Genomic DNA, 16191 nt, shown 5'->3' with positions numbered 1-16191 from the left:
GCAATATTGCCGGGACGCACGGCTGTCATCGTCTCTCGCAATTTCATGTGCGTTCGGCCGGACATGCGCCTAACCTCGGAATATAAAATTCAGGCCATTGGGTCGGCATTTGTCAGGAACCAGACCCACAGAGCTATTTTCCCCAGAGGTGACCTCCTAATTGCCTGCCTTCAAGCGTGCTGTCCGATTAAGGATGGCAGGTGGGCTCCCAATGCTGCTGGCTCCATCAGAGCGTCTTTAGCCTTGGCAGGCCCACTGGCAGATGAGGGAACTCCTGAGGCAGGTCAGGGATCAATATGGAGTTGCTTTCAGAGAGTTGAGTTAAAAATAAAAGTTCAGAGGGGCCAAGCAGACAGGCTCCCCTGCAGGGGAAATCCCGCCACAAGGATTATTCTTTGCCTGTAGGCTTCACTTTGTGCACCTGGCTCCAATGGCCCACTACTGCTGCTGGGAGGTCGCCTCCAAGTGCTGGCAGCTCTCTCACATGGCAGGATCTATTCAGCCAGCTGCTAGCAAAATATCAGCAAGCTGCTCATAATGACCCTAATTGGGGCCTTAATGAGTTCTACTGGCTGCCAGCCTTTGTGCAACCAGGAGCTGATCCACCTGCTGGCCCACCCCAGAAACCTCCCCAGCAGTGGGAAAGCATTGAGGAATAGTCCTGGCCAACTCCCAACTATTTTTTACTTGTACAGGGGTTCAGACAGTAGTACTTATACTGAAGACAACAATTCATTGACTCCCCAAATTCTCCACTTGCTTTGAAATGAAAGTTTTAGGAGTTTTAACCTCTTAACCAGTAAGCATCCTAAGACTTAAGTTTGCATGTCAGGAGCTTCTGGATATCTTCATTAATGATGGATCTGATTTTTAAGACCTGGTTGTTTTCTGATTATTGTTGCTTCTCTTCCGAGAGATGGCAGCAAGAAATGTGTGAGACAGGGAGGCAGACTGATGGGTGTCGACTTCAGTACTCGTGATAATTCTCAGTGGTTTTCAGCTACATGACATTGAGATTTGCGCATGTACTTCCCACACATGCTGGTGCACAGTATTCAACTACTGAGAAAACAAGGGCCAAGATGGCTTCTGCAGAGTTTGAGCTTTTGCTCCCTAGCTGGTCCCAGATAAGTGGTGGATAAATTGATTCTAGTCTCCCTCTTGGTTGCAGTTTTATCAGATGTTGACGAGATGTGACATCATGACCTGGTGTCACTCCATGGCAATTAGGGAGACTATCATACCCGGAGCAGAATTTTTAGCTCAGCAGACAGGTCCGATCAGCCGGTCCAGGATCAGCCGGGGAACTGACCGACGACCACAATTGGCCCCTAACCGCGATTTCATGCTGGCTGACCAATTAATGGCCAGCCAGAATGGAGCACATGCTGAGAAGCTCAGCACTGCTGGGTTGGGGGCAGGAGGAGGGCAGGTGCTGACATCGGCACGGGCGAGCACTGGCAGCTGCCTCACGGAGCTGGAGGCCTGAAAAGCATTAAATAAAGTTTTTGAAATCAAGAAAAAGAGGTCCAAGCATCACAATCAGTCACCTGAAAACATATATGATAAAAAAATGCTGTCCATAGATTTTTCTTTTTCTTCTTTCAGTTAATAACGGAAACCTCATCCCGCCCTTGGATGAGGTTTCATGAAAAATGCAAAGTCCACCTGGCCGAATCACCCATCCACCAACCGTAAGGTTGGATGGATCACAGAGAATCGGAGACAATTGCACCCCTAATAACCTTAATTGGCCTCTTAATTGTTGGCGGGCGTGCTTCCGACTTTTGTGTGTGCCCACTGACTAAAATATCACACGAGCGCGGGATGACGTCAGGACATTCACCCCGTGTCATCTTGCGCGATTTCGTGTCCAATTGGGTCGGGCGTGTGCCTGCCCGCCCACCCGCCTAGCTAACAATTCTACCCCTCACTTCATTATCACAGAATTTACCACTCGTGGTGCCTTGTGTGCTGCTTGCACAAATGAAACGCAGAAACAAACTTGTAAACAAGTCCACCACAGTTTATAGTCCAAATATTTTTAAATCTTGTGTATGCATTTGATCCACTTGGTTTAAGGCTCTCACTTGGAAGGCTATCACAAGGCCATCTGCATATCCAGATTTCCTTTATTGGGTCAGTGGGGTGCCACTAATGTTAATATAAAAAAGGATGGGCTCAAGACTGAATCCTGGAGGAAACTGTTATTCAGTTGTCAGGGTCTGCTAATTTGCACAGAGTTGTGCAGAAACTTGTAGTTGATGGGCATGGTTTTTAATAGTTGCTCTGCTAGTTTGCAGCCTAGTTGTCTAGATATTTTTGACCATATACGATCCCTTCATATCCTGCTGACAAGCCCACAAAAGCTATTGCTGTTGAGAGTTCATGCTAATGATAAGCCTTGAGGGTTGTGACTGCACTTGCGTGTGTACACTAGTAAATATGAAACAACTAATGTTTGCACTGTATTGGGAAACCCAACATCCTAACATGCTTGTCCTTTAATGTTTAGTACAGTTCCAATGATCACCTATCATTACTTACGTATGTAAGCAGAGATTTTATAAAATTACAAGCGGCAGAATGTTTCCCAGTGGAAATACACATTTGGAGTTTGTGTATGAAGGTCAGCAGGCCTGCCAGATAACTTTCAAGAATTCTGTCCTATGATAACTGTTGAGTTCTTCACCCAGTTCCCAATATATGTTCCTGGCATGTAATGTTCAACGCTGGGAGCACCTCTTGTTAAATCAACCCTCTAGTAGACTCTCTTCTGTAAGCTGCAGATATATCTAAAAACAAAATGGGGCAAGATGTTCCCCTCGTCGGGTGGGCGAGCCCAGGAACAGCCGCAAGACGGCCCGCCGCCCGCGATCAGACTCTGACCGCGGTTTCACACTGGCTGGCCAATTAACAGCCAGCCAGCAAGAAACACGTGCTAAGAGCCTCAGCGCTGCCGGGGTGGGGCGTAGGAGGAGCGTGCACTGAAAGCCCCCTGAGGGCACAGAGCTGCCTCAAGGAGCTGAGGAATTTTAAATACAGAAATAAACATTTTACAAATGATGTGAACTTGTCCCCATGTGACTCAGTCACATGAAGAGGGGCATGTTAAAAATGATAACATTTTTTTATTTACTGTTGGAAACCTCATCCCGGCCATTGATGAGGTTTCGTAAAAAATGCAAAGGCCGCCTGGCCTGTTCGCCCGCCCGCCAACCATAAGGTTGGAAGGGCAGTGAAAAATAGCTTTCAATTACTTGCTTAAGGGCCTTAAAAGGTCTCTTAATTGTTGGCAGGCATGCGGCAGACACTCGTGTGCCCGCAGACTGAAATATCGCGCGAGCGTGTGATGACGTCAGGATGCTTGCCCGACATCATCTTGTGCTATTTCATGTCCTTTCAGGTCAGGTGCACGCCCACCCATGGGACATAAAATTCTGGCCATGATGTTATAAAACATCAACATCCTCACTTGCAAGCTGTTATGCATCAGATAGGAATTTAAAAATAGTTAATATACGTTGTTAGCTGATTTTAAAAAAAAAACCTAGATCATTGAATGTGTGCTCCCCTGAAACACCCAGTTTCTTGTCTTTATCAATATATTTAAGAAAAGGACAGGTCACAAGGTTGAAGTTGAACCTCCAATACAAGCTCCAGTGAGTGTCGTAATATGCTCAAGCTTCGTACTTTTGGTCTGTGGAATCCTCTGAATCTACGAATTAGATTGCAGCCTTGGGTTCCTTCATGCCTTCATGTGTCCATTTCTACGCATCAGCATAGTGCCATTATTTGAAAACTGATTTAAGGAAAATTATATGTGCACATTCAGAAGCCCATTCCTGTGTAGTTATTTGATCCTTTTTTTATTTGACAGTTCACTCTGCTTTAAATTCGGTGTTCAATTCACTGGTAATTGAAAAGGAAAAATTCAAACAAATGATATCAGAACATGATGCTTGCCGCTCACCATCTCCACAGATTATTGGCCTGAAGACTGCCTTAGCCTCGGTAAGTTTAGAGACATTACTACAGTAGCAAATATTGTTGAACGCTATTAGGTTTGAAGCTTTCCAAAAGAAAAATAAGAAGCTGTTTTGCAACGTTTGCTATAAAAGATTGCTGTTTGCTTGAGGTTGAAATTTATTTTGGCACATGGCAAGTTTTTAATTGGTGAACTGAACAAATTCTCATCATTTTGCTGCTTAAAAGTGATTTGAATGTACTTCTTGTTAATGAGTTTAATGTTTCAAAGGATTTTCTGTTTTGAAAATTTTAAGTGGAGCAGTTCACCCCAATCCATTTGTAAGCTTGTTGTCTATCAGCCATTATTGATATTGATTTCTCAGGTAACTATGGGAAAGGGACCATTTCTTTTACTTCTGTTGTTTTATGGGACATGGGTGTCACTGGCAAGGCCAGCAAATTTAGCTCACTCCTAATTGTCCTTGATCTGAGTGGCTTGCTAGGGCAGTTAATAGTCAATCACATTAGTTTTGGAGTCACCTGTAGGCCAGATCAGGTAAGGGCGTTCTTAAAGGATATTTTTTTAAAGTTTCTATAATTTATTGATTTACGATGAGATCCAATATACAGAGGTAGTCAGTACAGTAGAAGCCATGAGCTTAGAAGCAAATTTGCAATCCAGCCCATCTGTACTTAATTTCTTGCAAACACTTGGTCCATTCCTCTAGCCTTCCCTCCAACTTTGAGGGGTAATCTCGTCAATAGGAGACACGTTCCATGTGAGCCCAGTCTGCATTGCAACATAACTCCAGACTGTAACACAGAATGCTAATCCTCCCAAAAGGATACCTGTCATGAAAGTCAGGACCAGTTTTGTTGTGAGCTTGTCTTGTTACAATTTGACGAATGCTCCAACTGGACAGGGAAAGCAGGCTCTTGGTCAAAGGCACCATAGTGAACCAGGTGGGTTTGTTATCATTACTGAGACTAGCTTTCAATTCTGGATTTTATTAATTGAATTTAAATTCAACCAGCTGCTGTGGTGGAATTTGAACCCATGTCCCCAGCGCATTAGCCTGGACCTCTGGATTACTGGTTCAGTGTCACCATTTACCTTGTGGTGAGGTACATGTTTGCTCTAATTAGTTGCAGTAGTGGCGATGTGTTCATTATCCGATATACCATTCTTTGGATGAGACATTGAACTGATGACCTAACAACCTGTTCCAGTTGGACATTAAAAATTCTATGATATTTTTTGAATTAAGAGTTGCCATTCTGGCCAATGTTCTTTCTTCATTATCATTTCACTTTGTTTTGTTGTTTGCAGTTCAAAAATTAGTTTGTGTGAAGTGCTTTGGGATGTTTCTCAGATATATAATAAATGCAAGTTTTTTTCCTTGGCCAACCTGTCTTTTTGTTCTTTCTGTTAACTTTTAAACTACTTTATAATTTTTTTTTGTTTTGAATGTATATTAAATTTATTTGGAGTTGCAGATGCCATCCAATATAATATATTGGATTAGTTTTGGTGCTGCTGACAAGTAGACTGGAGTGTTGTCGTGACACTGAGCTGGTAATTTGGTCTGTCTCTTTTTAATCTCACTGCTCTTGGGCAATTGTAGCATCTTTAGGTACTTATAAAACTGCTGATGTCAATGAGGTAACTGCTTGTAACTTTGATGCTTCAGATCAACAGATGGCTTTTTAAAAGAAAAGATTATTTATTCTACGATATTCTACAAGTGTGGTGCCTGGAAATGTGATCTCACTGCTAGATATGATTTTGTTTTATGCAACATTATCAATTGTTCCATCTAATTTAAAGATGTATGTATCTGAGCATTTAGGTGTCTCTTCTGTTCATTCTATTTCCAATCCTTTTTTATTAAAATATATTGTTTTGCATTCTGCACATTAAACACCCTAATCTTCTAATTTACGCGCATCTTCCTGAAGTCATACCCTGTTCTCTTCAGAGTCAACCAAACCCTCCTTAATTTGTCATTTTCTACAAGTCTATTTGTACCAAAGGAGCTATGCAGTTTTGAATTAGAAAAATTTAAAAAGTTGTTATATAATGAGCACTGAACTCAAATGAGAAGCAGAAGTGTGCTGAGTTGATTCAAATTTAATTTTACAAGTATCTTGTAAGATTTGTTTTGAGCCAATTTGGCATCTGAGCTTTTTAACAGAACACGTAGTGGGGAAAATATTTCTCTCTTGAATATATGAGCAGTATCCTACCATGATTCTCACCTGTGTTTGGTAATTTTGTCTTTTTATTCATTATTCTCTCATAATAACATGATGACTTGTAGAGGGGTTTCATGAAAATAACTTCACTACCTGTGGATTGTCATGCTGACTCACCAATAACTTGTGTTTTAGATCAAGTTTCAGATTTTCAAACCTTTTTTAAACTATTCTTTCATGGGATGTGGGCATCACTGGCTAGGCCAGCATTTATTACCCATCCCTAATTGCTCATGACAAGGTAGTGATCAGCTGCCGCCTTGACCCGCTGCAGTCCATGTGATGTAAGTGCACTCAGTGCTGTTAGGGAGGGAGTTCCAGTATATTGGTCCAGTGACAGTGAAGGAACAGTGATATATTGCCAAGTCATGATGGTGTGTGCCTTGGAGGGGAACTTGCAGGTGGTGGCGTTCCCATGCATCTGCTCTCCTTGTCCTTTTAGGTGGTAGAGGTCACGGGTTTGGAAGGTGCTGTTGAAGGAGCCTTGGTGAGCTGCTGCAGTGCATCTTGTAGATAGTACACACTGCTGCCTCTCTGTGTTGGTGTTGGGGTGAATCTTTAAAGTGGTGGGTGGAGTGCCACTCAAGTGGGCTGCTTTGTCCTGGATGATGTTGAGCTGCTTGTGTTGTTGGAGCTGCACTCTTCCAGGCAAGTGGAGAGTATTCTAGCACACTCCTGACTTGTGCCTTGTAAATGGTGGACAGGCTTTGGGGAGCCAAGGAGTGAGTTACTCGCTGCAGAAATCCCAGCCTCTGACCTGCTCTTGTAGCTGCGGTATTTATATGGCTAGCCATGGAGGGTTTGAGTGTATGTGAGTAACATGTTCTGAAGAGGTTGATTCATGAGTATAAAATAATGAAGTTTTGGCAGTTATTTGAAGTAAGAGCCTTCTACACAGGTTTCCCAGTGTTTGGCCAACTCAATATTAACATGGAGGTGAGATTGAGTGGCACTTTTAGGGATGGTTAAAGGTCATGTGTCCCAATATGAATAAGGGCTCAGCACTTGCAGCTGCTTTCTCAGTCCCCTCTGCAAAATGGTTCAGTGAGTGCATTTGCTGTGCGAGAGACTTAGTTGTACAGGTTGAGGATTTTCTCAGAGGATGTCAGGATGGGAAGTGTCATGGTTGCCCTAGGATGTTGGGTGAGAGGCAACTGCGGGTGGGCAAGAGAGAAATTAGAAAGAAAAACAGAATTACCTGGAAAAACTCAGCAGGTCTGGCAGCATCGGCGGAGAAGAAAAGAGTTGACGTTTCGAGTCCTCATGACCCTTCGGCAGAACTGAGTAAAGTTAGGAGAGGGGTGAAATATAAGCTGGTTTAAGGTGGGGTGAGGGGGGAGAAGTTGGGGGGGCGGGGTGGTTGTAGGGACAAGCAAGCAGTGATAGGAGCAGATAATCAAAAGGTGTCACAGACAAAAGGAACAAAGACGTGTTAAAGGTGGTGATATTATCTAAGAGAATGTGCTAATTAAGAATGGATGGCAGGACACTCAAGGTACAGCTCTAGTGGGGGTGGGGTGGAAAGACTGACAGGGCATTACAGATTTAAAAATAATGGAAATAGGTGGGAAAAGAAAAATCTATATAAATTATTGGAAAAAACAAAAGGGAGAGGGAAGAAACGGGAAGGGGGTGGGGATTGGGGAGGGAGTTTAAGATCTAAAGTTGTTGAATTCAATATTCAGCCCGGAAGGCTGTAAAGCGCCTAGTCGGAAGATGAGGTGCTGTTCCTCCAGTTTGCATTGGGCTTCACTGGAACAATGCAGCAAGTCAAGGACAGACATGTGGGCAAGAGAGCAGGTTCACTGTGTGCATTACTCACCAAACAGTGTACAGGCAGAAACTTGGCATCCTTGACCTCTCAGAACAGCAGTGCCTTCAGAGGCTCAGATTGTCACATCACATGGCCACAGATATTTTCAACCTTCTCACAGAAGATATGTAGCTGCTGTACCTGGTTTTCGTTACCAGCAACTGTAAAAGTTGCCGTTGCCATCAATCCCTTTGCATCTGGTTCCTTCTAGGGTACTATTGGAGCCATATTGAGGGTCTGTCAGCCTATTGCCAAAAAATGCACATGGCAGGTGACAAGTGGATTGTTTGCCAGGCCTGGGTGTGATTTGATTTTAGATTATGTAAAGTTTAACAATAAATTGTGTCAGGGGGCTAAGACCACACACTATATTTTATATACATCCTCATGGCTAATTTCCAAAATTATAAAAATTGTGCAAAGACCCTTTTTAAAATGGCTGAAGCTATGTCTGTCTGTGACTCTCGAATAGTAGCTAATATGGCAGTTGCACAGAAATTACACCTCGTTACCTCTGAAGAGAGCCTAACGAGCCCCTGTTGGCTGCAGAGACCAAATTCAAAGGGAATTATACAAAGGCCATCTACATTTCATAAGCCTGTTCTGGCCAACTGGAGACGAAGATATTTGTTAGGATCATGGACCCCACAATCTCCCGTTCAGGACTTAAAGGTTGGAACGTTAACAATCTCAGGGATCCGACAAAGGGATGCACACCCTTTTTCAAAGCCAGAGGGGAGAGGTGGGAGACATGTGACATCCCCTAGCTGGTAGATGCCTTGTTGTACTAAGAAACCTCTGCCAGTTTACCACCTACAAGCAGCAACACAGAAAGAGGGCTCTTCACATCTTTGAAAGCCTGTCTTCATCTTCACTGTTTCTACTAGAACTTCTGTGCCACCATCTACAAGACTGATTCATTTCCGCATGTCTACCTCCTCGTGGAAAAGTCAATTATACAGCATCAGTTTTCAACCTGCCAACCTCCGAAGGAATATTTAATTGGACTTTGATTTTGGACTCTGGACCCGCATGAAATAATACTACTTTTCTCTCTGGTCTTTGCCCTGTAAATTTTTCTTTTCTCTATCCCACTTTTACTGTGAGTGCACAGGAGTTGGGGAGGGGGACGCGGGTGTGGGGCTACGTTGTGACCCTTCTCCTGCATTTGAGTGTGTGCAAATAAATTAAGCCTTTGAGCTCATCCTGTGTCGAGTTTGCTGTGGGGTTATTAATAGAAATTGGATCCCACCAAAACAGAGGGGTTGGGAAATATGCCACCGCTTACTAAGTGGGAAGCAACGGTGGGAGGAGAAATAAGAGCTGTTTAAATTAATGGCCCCCACCCCCCAACCCATCATAAAAACCTGACTAATAGAATTGTTATTTAGTGTTCTTGGTTTGTTTCTTCTTATACCATTTAAATATCTGATTTTAAGAGCTCTCAGGTATTACTTTCTGGACCAAGCAGCCCATTTTTCTCAGTCTTTTTATCATTCTCAGATCTTTAACAATAGGGAAGGGTTTCGTGGCTTTCCAGCACTTGAATATCCCTGTTACCTGGCAATCAGAACTGAAAGATATACTCATGCTATGGTCTCGCCGAAGCACTATACAGTTTGATCATGATTTCCTCTGCCTTGCACTCCTCTGCATTGGCTATATAGCTTGAAATTCTTTTATTGCTGTTTAATATTATTGTCTGGCCATATTGAGCATTGAATCTATTAAGTTTCTCAAGTTCCATTTAATTTCATCCTTAGTTATTTCAGTAGCACTGAGGAGTATGCGAACAGCTCATCTTTTTTTATACCTATCTTTAAACATAACACAATAGAAATTAAGTGAGGCATCTCCCATAAAATTGATATTGCCTTGGAAAACAGTACGATTATAGGACAAGTTCAGTGACACTGCCCCCAGAATGGACCTCTATAAGATGGAAGTGTAGCTGTTGTAGCCACAGTATTTATATGGCTAGTCCAGTTCAGTTTCTGGTCAATGATAATCCCAGGATGTTGATAGTGGGGGATTCAGTGATGGTAATGCCATTGAACATCAAGGGGCGATAGTTGGATTCTCTCTTGTTGGGGATGGTCATTGCCTGACACTTGCGTGGTGCGAATGTTACTTGGCACTTGTCCGCCCAAGCCTGGATATTGTCCAGCTCTTGCTGCATTTGGACATGGACTGCTTCAGTATCTGAGGAGTCGTGAATGTTGCTGAACATTGTGCAATCATCAGCAAACATCCCCACTTCTAGCCTTATGATGGAAGGAAGGTCATTGATGAAGCAGCTTTAAGATGGTTGGGCCTAGGACACTACCCTGAGGAACACCTGCAGTGATGTTCTGGAGCTGAGATGATTGACCTCCAACAACCACAACCATCTTCCTTTCTGCTAGGTATGACTCCAACCAGCAGAGAGTTTTCCCTCTGATTCCCATTGACTCCAGTTTTGCTAGGGCGACTTGATACCACACTCAGTCAAATGCATCCTTAATGTCAGGGGCAGTCACTCCGCTCTCCCCCCTCCCCCACCACCACCTCACCTCGGGAGTTCAGCTCTTTTGTCCATGTTTGAACCAAGGCTGTAATGAGGTCAAGAGTTGAATGGCCCTGACAGAACCCAAACTGGGCATCAATGAGCAGGTTATTGCTAAGCAAGTGCCACTTGATAGCACTGTTAATGACCCCTTCCATTACTTTAATGATGATGGAGAGTAGACTGATGGGGCAGTAATTGGTCGCGTTGGATTTGTCCTGCTTTTTTTTGTACAGGACATACCTGGGCAATTTTCCACATAGCCGGGTAGATGCCAGTGTTGTAGCTGTACTGGAACAGCTTGGCTAGACAAGCGCTGGAGCACATGGGTTCAGTGCTATTGGCAGAATATTGTCAGGGCTCATAGCCTTTGCACTATCCAGTGCCTTCAGCCATTTCTTGATATCACATAGAATGAATCAAATTGGCTGAAGACTGGCATCTGTGATGCTGGAAACCTCCTGAGGAGGCCAAGATGGCACTTCTGCTGAAGATTGTAGCAAATGTTTCAGCCTTTTGCACTGATGCACTGGGCTCCCCCATCATTGAGGATGGGGATATTTGTGGAGCCACCTCCTCCAGTGAGTTGTTTAATAGCCCACCACTATTCATGGCTGGATGTGGCAGGACTGCAGAGCTTAGATCTGATGCATTGGTTCTGGGATCATTTAGCTCTGTCTATCATATGTTGCTTCTGCTGGTTGGCATGCAAATAGTCCTGTGTTATAACTTCACCAGGTTAGGCATGCCTGTGCTGCTCCTGGCATGCCCTCCTGCACTCTTCATTAAACCAGGGTTGATCCCCTGGCTTGATGGTAATGGTGGAATGGAGGATGTGCTGGGCCGTGAGGTTACAGATTGTGGCCGAGTACAATTTTCTGCTGCTGATGGCCCACAGCGTCTCATGGATGGCCAGCCTTGAGTTGCTAGATCTGTTTGCAATCTATCCCATTTAGTATGGTGGTAGTGCCACACAACACGATGGAGAGTATCTTCAGTGTCAAGGCGGGACTGCGTCTCCACAATGACTCTGTGGTGGTCACTCCTACCAATACTGTCATAGACAGGCGCATCTGCGGCAGGCAGGTTGGTGAGGATGAGGCCAACAATGTGTTTCCTTCTCGGTTCCTTCGTCAATTGCCGCAGACCCAGTCTAGCAGCTATGTCCTTTAGGACTCGGCCAGCTCAGTCAGTAGTGGTGCTACCGAGCCACTCTTGGTCATTCAAGTACCCCACCCAGAGTACATTCTGCACCTTTGCCACCCTTAGTGCTTCTTCAAGTGGTGTTCAACATGGCGGAGCACTGATTCATCAGCTGCGGGCGGGCGGTACATGGTAATCAGGAGGAGGTTTCCTTGCCCATGTTTGACCTGATGCCATGAGTCAATATTGAAGACTCCCAGGGTAACTCCCTCCCGACTGTATACCACTGTGCCGCCATCTCTGCTGGGATGGTGATGGTGGGGCCTGGGACATTATCTGTAAGATAGTCATCCTCACCGAATCCTGTGTCAGGCTGTTGCGGGACTAGTCTGTGAGACAGTTCTCCCAATTTTGGCATTAGCCCCCAGATGTTAGTAAGGAGGACTTTGCAGCATCGACAGGGCTGAGCTTGCCATTGTCGCTTCCGGTGCCTAGGTTGGTGCCAGGTGGTCCGTCCAGTTTCATTCCTGTTTTGAGACTTTGTAGCAGTTTTTGATGCAACTGAGTGGCTTGCTAGGCCATTTCAGAGTCAGCCATATTGCTGTGGGTCTGGAGTCAAATGTAGGCCAGACCAGGTAAGGATGACAGATTTCCTCCCCTAAAGGACATTAGTGAACCAGATGGGTTTTTACAACAATCGACAGTGGTAAAAGCAAAATACTGTGGATGCTGGAAATCTGAAACAAAAACAGAAAATGCTGGAAAAACTTAGCAGGTCTGGCAGCATCTGTGGAGAGAAAAAGAGTTAACATTGAGTCCATATGACCCTTCTTCAGGGCTGAAGAGAAGTGGAAATGTGATGAAGTTTATACTGTTTAAGGGGGGTGGAGCAGATGAAGCTGGATAGAAGGCACAGCGATAGGTGGGGACAAAGGAGATATTGACAAAGATGTCATGAACAAAAGGACAAAGAGTGTGGTAATGGTAAGGGCTAAAAACGGTGCTGATAGTGGCATTAAGGTAAGAAGGCAGCATGTGATAAAAGCAGAACAATGGTAAGCACTGTGTGAAGGAACAACATGGAACAAGTAGCAGCCCTTTTGGGGGTGGGGAGGGAGGGGGCGGTGGTGGGGGGAAACGGCTAGAAAATGGGATAAAAGGGGGGGATAAAAAAGGATAAAACAATGAATAAATGAATAAAAATAAATTTTTTAAAAAGTGGATAAAAAATAAAAATGAATGTAGAAAAAAGGGATTAAAAAAGGGGTGAGGAGAGAGTTCATGGTCTGAAGTTGTTGAACTCAATGTTAAGTCCGGAAGGCTGTAAAGTGCCTAAATCAGAAGATGGGGTGCTGTTCCTCCATTTTGCGTTGAGTTTCACTGGAACATTGCAGCAGGCCAAGGACAGACACGTGGACATGAGAGCAAGATGGTGTGTTGAAATGGCAAATGACAGGATGATCTGGGTCATGCTTGCAGACAGACCCGAGGTATTCCACAAAGCGGTCACCCAGTCTGTGTTTGGTCTCCAATGTAGAGGAGATCGCATTGGGAGCAGCGAATGCAGTAGACCAAATTGAAGGAGCTGCAAGTGAAGTGCTACTTCACTTGAAAGGAGTGTTTGGGCCCTTGGACGGTGAGGAGGGAGGACGTAAAGGGGCAGATGTTGCACATTCTGCGATTGCATGGGAAGGTGCCATGGGAAGGGGATGAGGTTTTGGGGGTGATGGAGGAGTGGACCAGGCTGTCCTGGAGGAAATGCTCCCTATGGAATGCTGACAGTGGGGGGTGAGGGGAAGATGTGCTTGGTGGTGGCATCATGCTGGAGTTGGCAGAAATGGCAGAGGATGACCCTTTGAATGCGGAGGCTGGTGGGTTGAAAATTGAAGATGAGGGGAACCCTATCATGGTTCTGGGTTTCATGGTCTTCATTAGACTTTTAATTCCAAATTTTTATTGAATTCGAACATGGGTCCCCAGGGCATTACCCTGGGTCTCTGGATTACTAGTCCAGTAACAATACCACTACGCCATTGCCTCCCCCTTGTGGATGCTCCATCACTGTTTTTAAGGCTGAGATAGACAGATTTTTGGTCTCAGGGAATTGAGGGATAGGGGGAATGGCTGGGAAAATAGAGTTTGAGACAGATTATCAGCCATGATTGTATTGAATGGTAGAGCAGGCTTGAGGGGGGCGATGTGGTTTCCTCCTGCTCTATTTCTTATATTCTTAAATGCCTGGCCTCACTCCTCCCTAACTCTATATTTATCTCCAACCCTTGAAACCTTCAAGATCTCTGCACTTCTCCACTTCTGACTGCTTGCATCTTTAATTTCAACCATTTCCCCAGTAGACAGCTGAAGACACAGCTGCCAGATTATAATCTCTGGAATTCCCTCCCTAACATCTCCATCTCTTGAGCTCTTTCACCTTAAAAATGCTCTTTTAAATCTGAAATAAAAACAGAAAATGCTGGAAATACTAAGCAGATCTGGCAGCATCTGTGGAGAAAAAGACTTTGCTTCCATTGCCTTTTGAGGAAGAGAGTTCCAAAGACACTCAACCATCAGATAAAAATTCTCCTCATCTCTGTCTTAAATGAGTGGCCCCTTATTTTTTAAACAGTGCCCCCTAGTTCTAGATTCTCCCACAAGAGGAAACATCCTCTGCACATCCACACTGTCAAGACCCCTCAGGATCTTAAAGGTTTCAATTAAGTTGCCTCTTACTCTTCTAAACTCCATTGGATACAAGCCTAACCTGTTGAGCCTTTCTTCTTAAGACAATCTGCCCATTCCTGGTATTAGTCGAGTAAACCTTCTCTGAACTGCTTCTAACACATTTACGTCTTTCTTTAAGTAAGGAGACTAGTACTGTACACAATGCTCCAGATGTGTTCTCACCAATGCTCTGTACAACTGAAGCATAACCTCCCCACTTCTGTAATCAATTCCCCTCACAATAAATGATAACATTCTATTAGCTTTCCTAATTACCCGCTGTACCTGCGTACCAACCTTTTCTGATTCATGCACTAGGACACCCAGATCCCTCTGAATCTGAGCTCTGCAATCTCTCACCATTTAGATAATCTTTATTCTTCCTGCCAAAATGAACCATTTCACATTTGGCCACATGATACTCCATTTGCCAGGTCTTTGCCCACACACTTAACCTATCTATGTTACTTTATAGCCTCCCTATGTCCTCTTCATAATTTACTTTCCTACTTATCTTTGTGCAATCAGCAAATTTAGCAACCATTCCTTTGGTCCCTTAGTCCAAGTAATTTATATAAATTGTAAGAAGTTGAGGCCCCAGCACTAATCCCTGTGGCACACCACTGGTCACATCTTGGCAACCAGAAAAAGACCCAATTTTGCCAACTCTTGGTTCCTGTTAGCTAGCCAATCTTCTATCCATGCCAATATGTTACCCTCTACATCATGAGCTTTTAATTTCCACAATAACTTCTGATGTGGCTCCTTATTTAAGAGTCTTCTGGAAATCTAAGTACAGTTCATCCACCGGTTCCCCTTTATCCACAGCACATGTCACTCCTTCAAAGAGCTCCAATAAATTCGTTAAACATGATTTCCCTTTCTCAAAACCACTCTGACTCTGCCTGATTGCCTTGAATTTTTCTAAGTGCCCAGCTATAACATCTTAAATAATAGCTTCAAACATTTCCTCTATGACAGACGTTAGGCTAACTGGTCTGTAGTTTCCTGCTTTCTGTCTCCCTCCATTTTTGGATAAAGGAGTTACATTTGCCATTTTCCAATCTAATGGATCCTTCCCTGAATCTAGGGAATTTTGGAAAATTAAAACCAGTGCATCAACTAGCTCGCTAGTCACTTCTTTCAAGACCTTAGGGTGAAGTCCATCTGGACCTGGGGATTTGTCAGCCCACAGCCCTAACAATTTGCTCAATGCCACTTGCCTGGTGATTGTAATTTTCTGGAGTTCCTCCCTCTCTTCCATTTCCTGATTTACAACTATTTTTGGGATGTTACTTGTGTCCTCTATAGTGAAGATCGAAGCAAAATACCTGTTTAATTCATCCGCCATCTCCCTACTTTCCATTATCAATTCCCCAGATGTGCACTCTGTAGGACCAATACTCACTTTATTAATTCTTCTATGAATATCTATAGAAACTCTTACTATCCATCTTTATATTACTAGCTAGCTTTCTCTCATACTGTAATTTTTCCCTCCTTATTAATCTTTTTGTCATTATTTACTGTTCTTTATATTCTTTCCAATCTTCTGACCTGCCACCCATCTTTGCATAATTATATACTTTTTCTCTTTCGGTTTAATACTGTCTTTAACTTTTTTAGTTAATTACTGATGGTGGGTCCTCCCCTTGAGATTTTTCTTTCTCATTGGAATGCATATATTCTGTCTATTCTTAAACATCCCTTTAAATGTCAGTCGCTGAACTTCGATTGACCTATC

General features: G+C 43.8%; 1 protein-coding gene across 12 annotated transcripts in view; it reads left to right on the top strand.

Moving 5' to 3' along the window:
• osbpl3b (oxysterol binding protein-like 3b) overlaps positions 1–16191 on the top strand; it is a 240609-nt gene that overhangs the window by 125585 nt on the left and 98833 nt on the right. For all 12 annotated transcript variants that reach the window (XM_078538974.1, XM_078538973.1, XM_078538963.1 and 9 more), the window contains one exon: positions 3881–4014. In XM_078538974.1, the coding sequence (XP_078395100.1) occupies positions 3881–4014 (134 nt within the window). The remainder of the gene's footprint in view (positions 1–3880; positions 4015–16191) is intronic.

This window comes from Cetorhinus maximus, chromosome 3 (assembly GCF_964194155.1).
Source record: "Cetorhinus maximus chromosome 3, sCetMax3.hap1.1, whole genome shotgun sequence".
NCBI lineage: Eukaryota > Metazoa > Chordata > Chondrichthyes > Lamniformes > Cetorhinidae > Cetorhinus > Cetorhinus maximus.
This window is presented reverse-complemented; position numbering and strand designations above follow the sequence as displayed.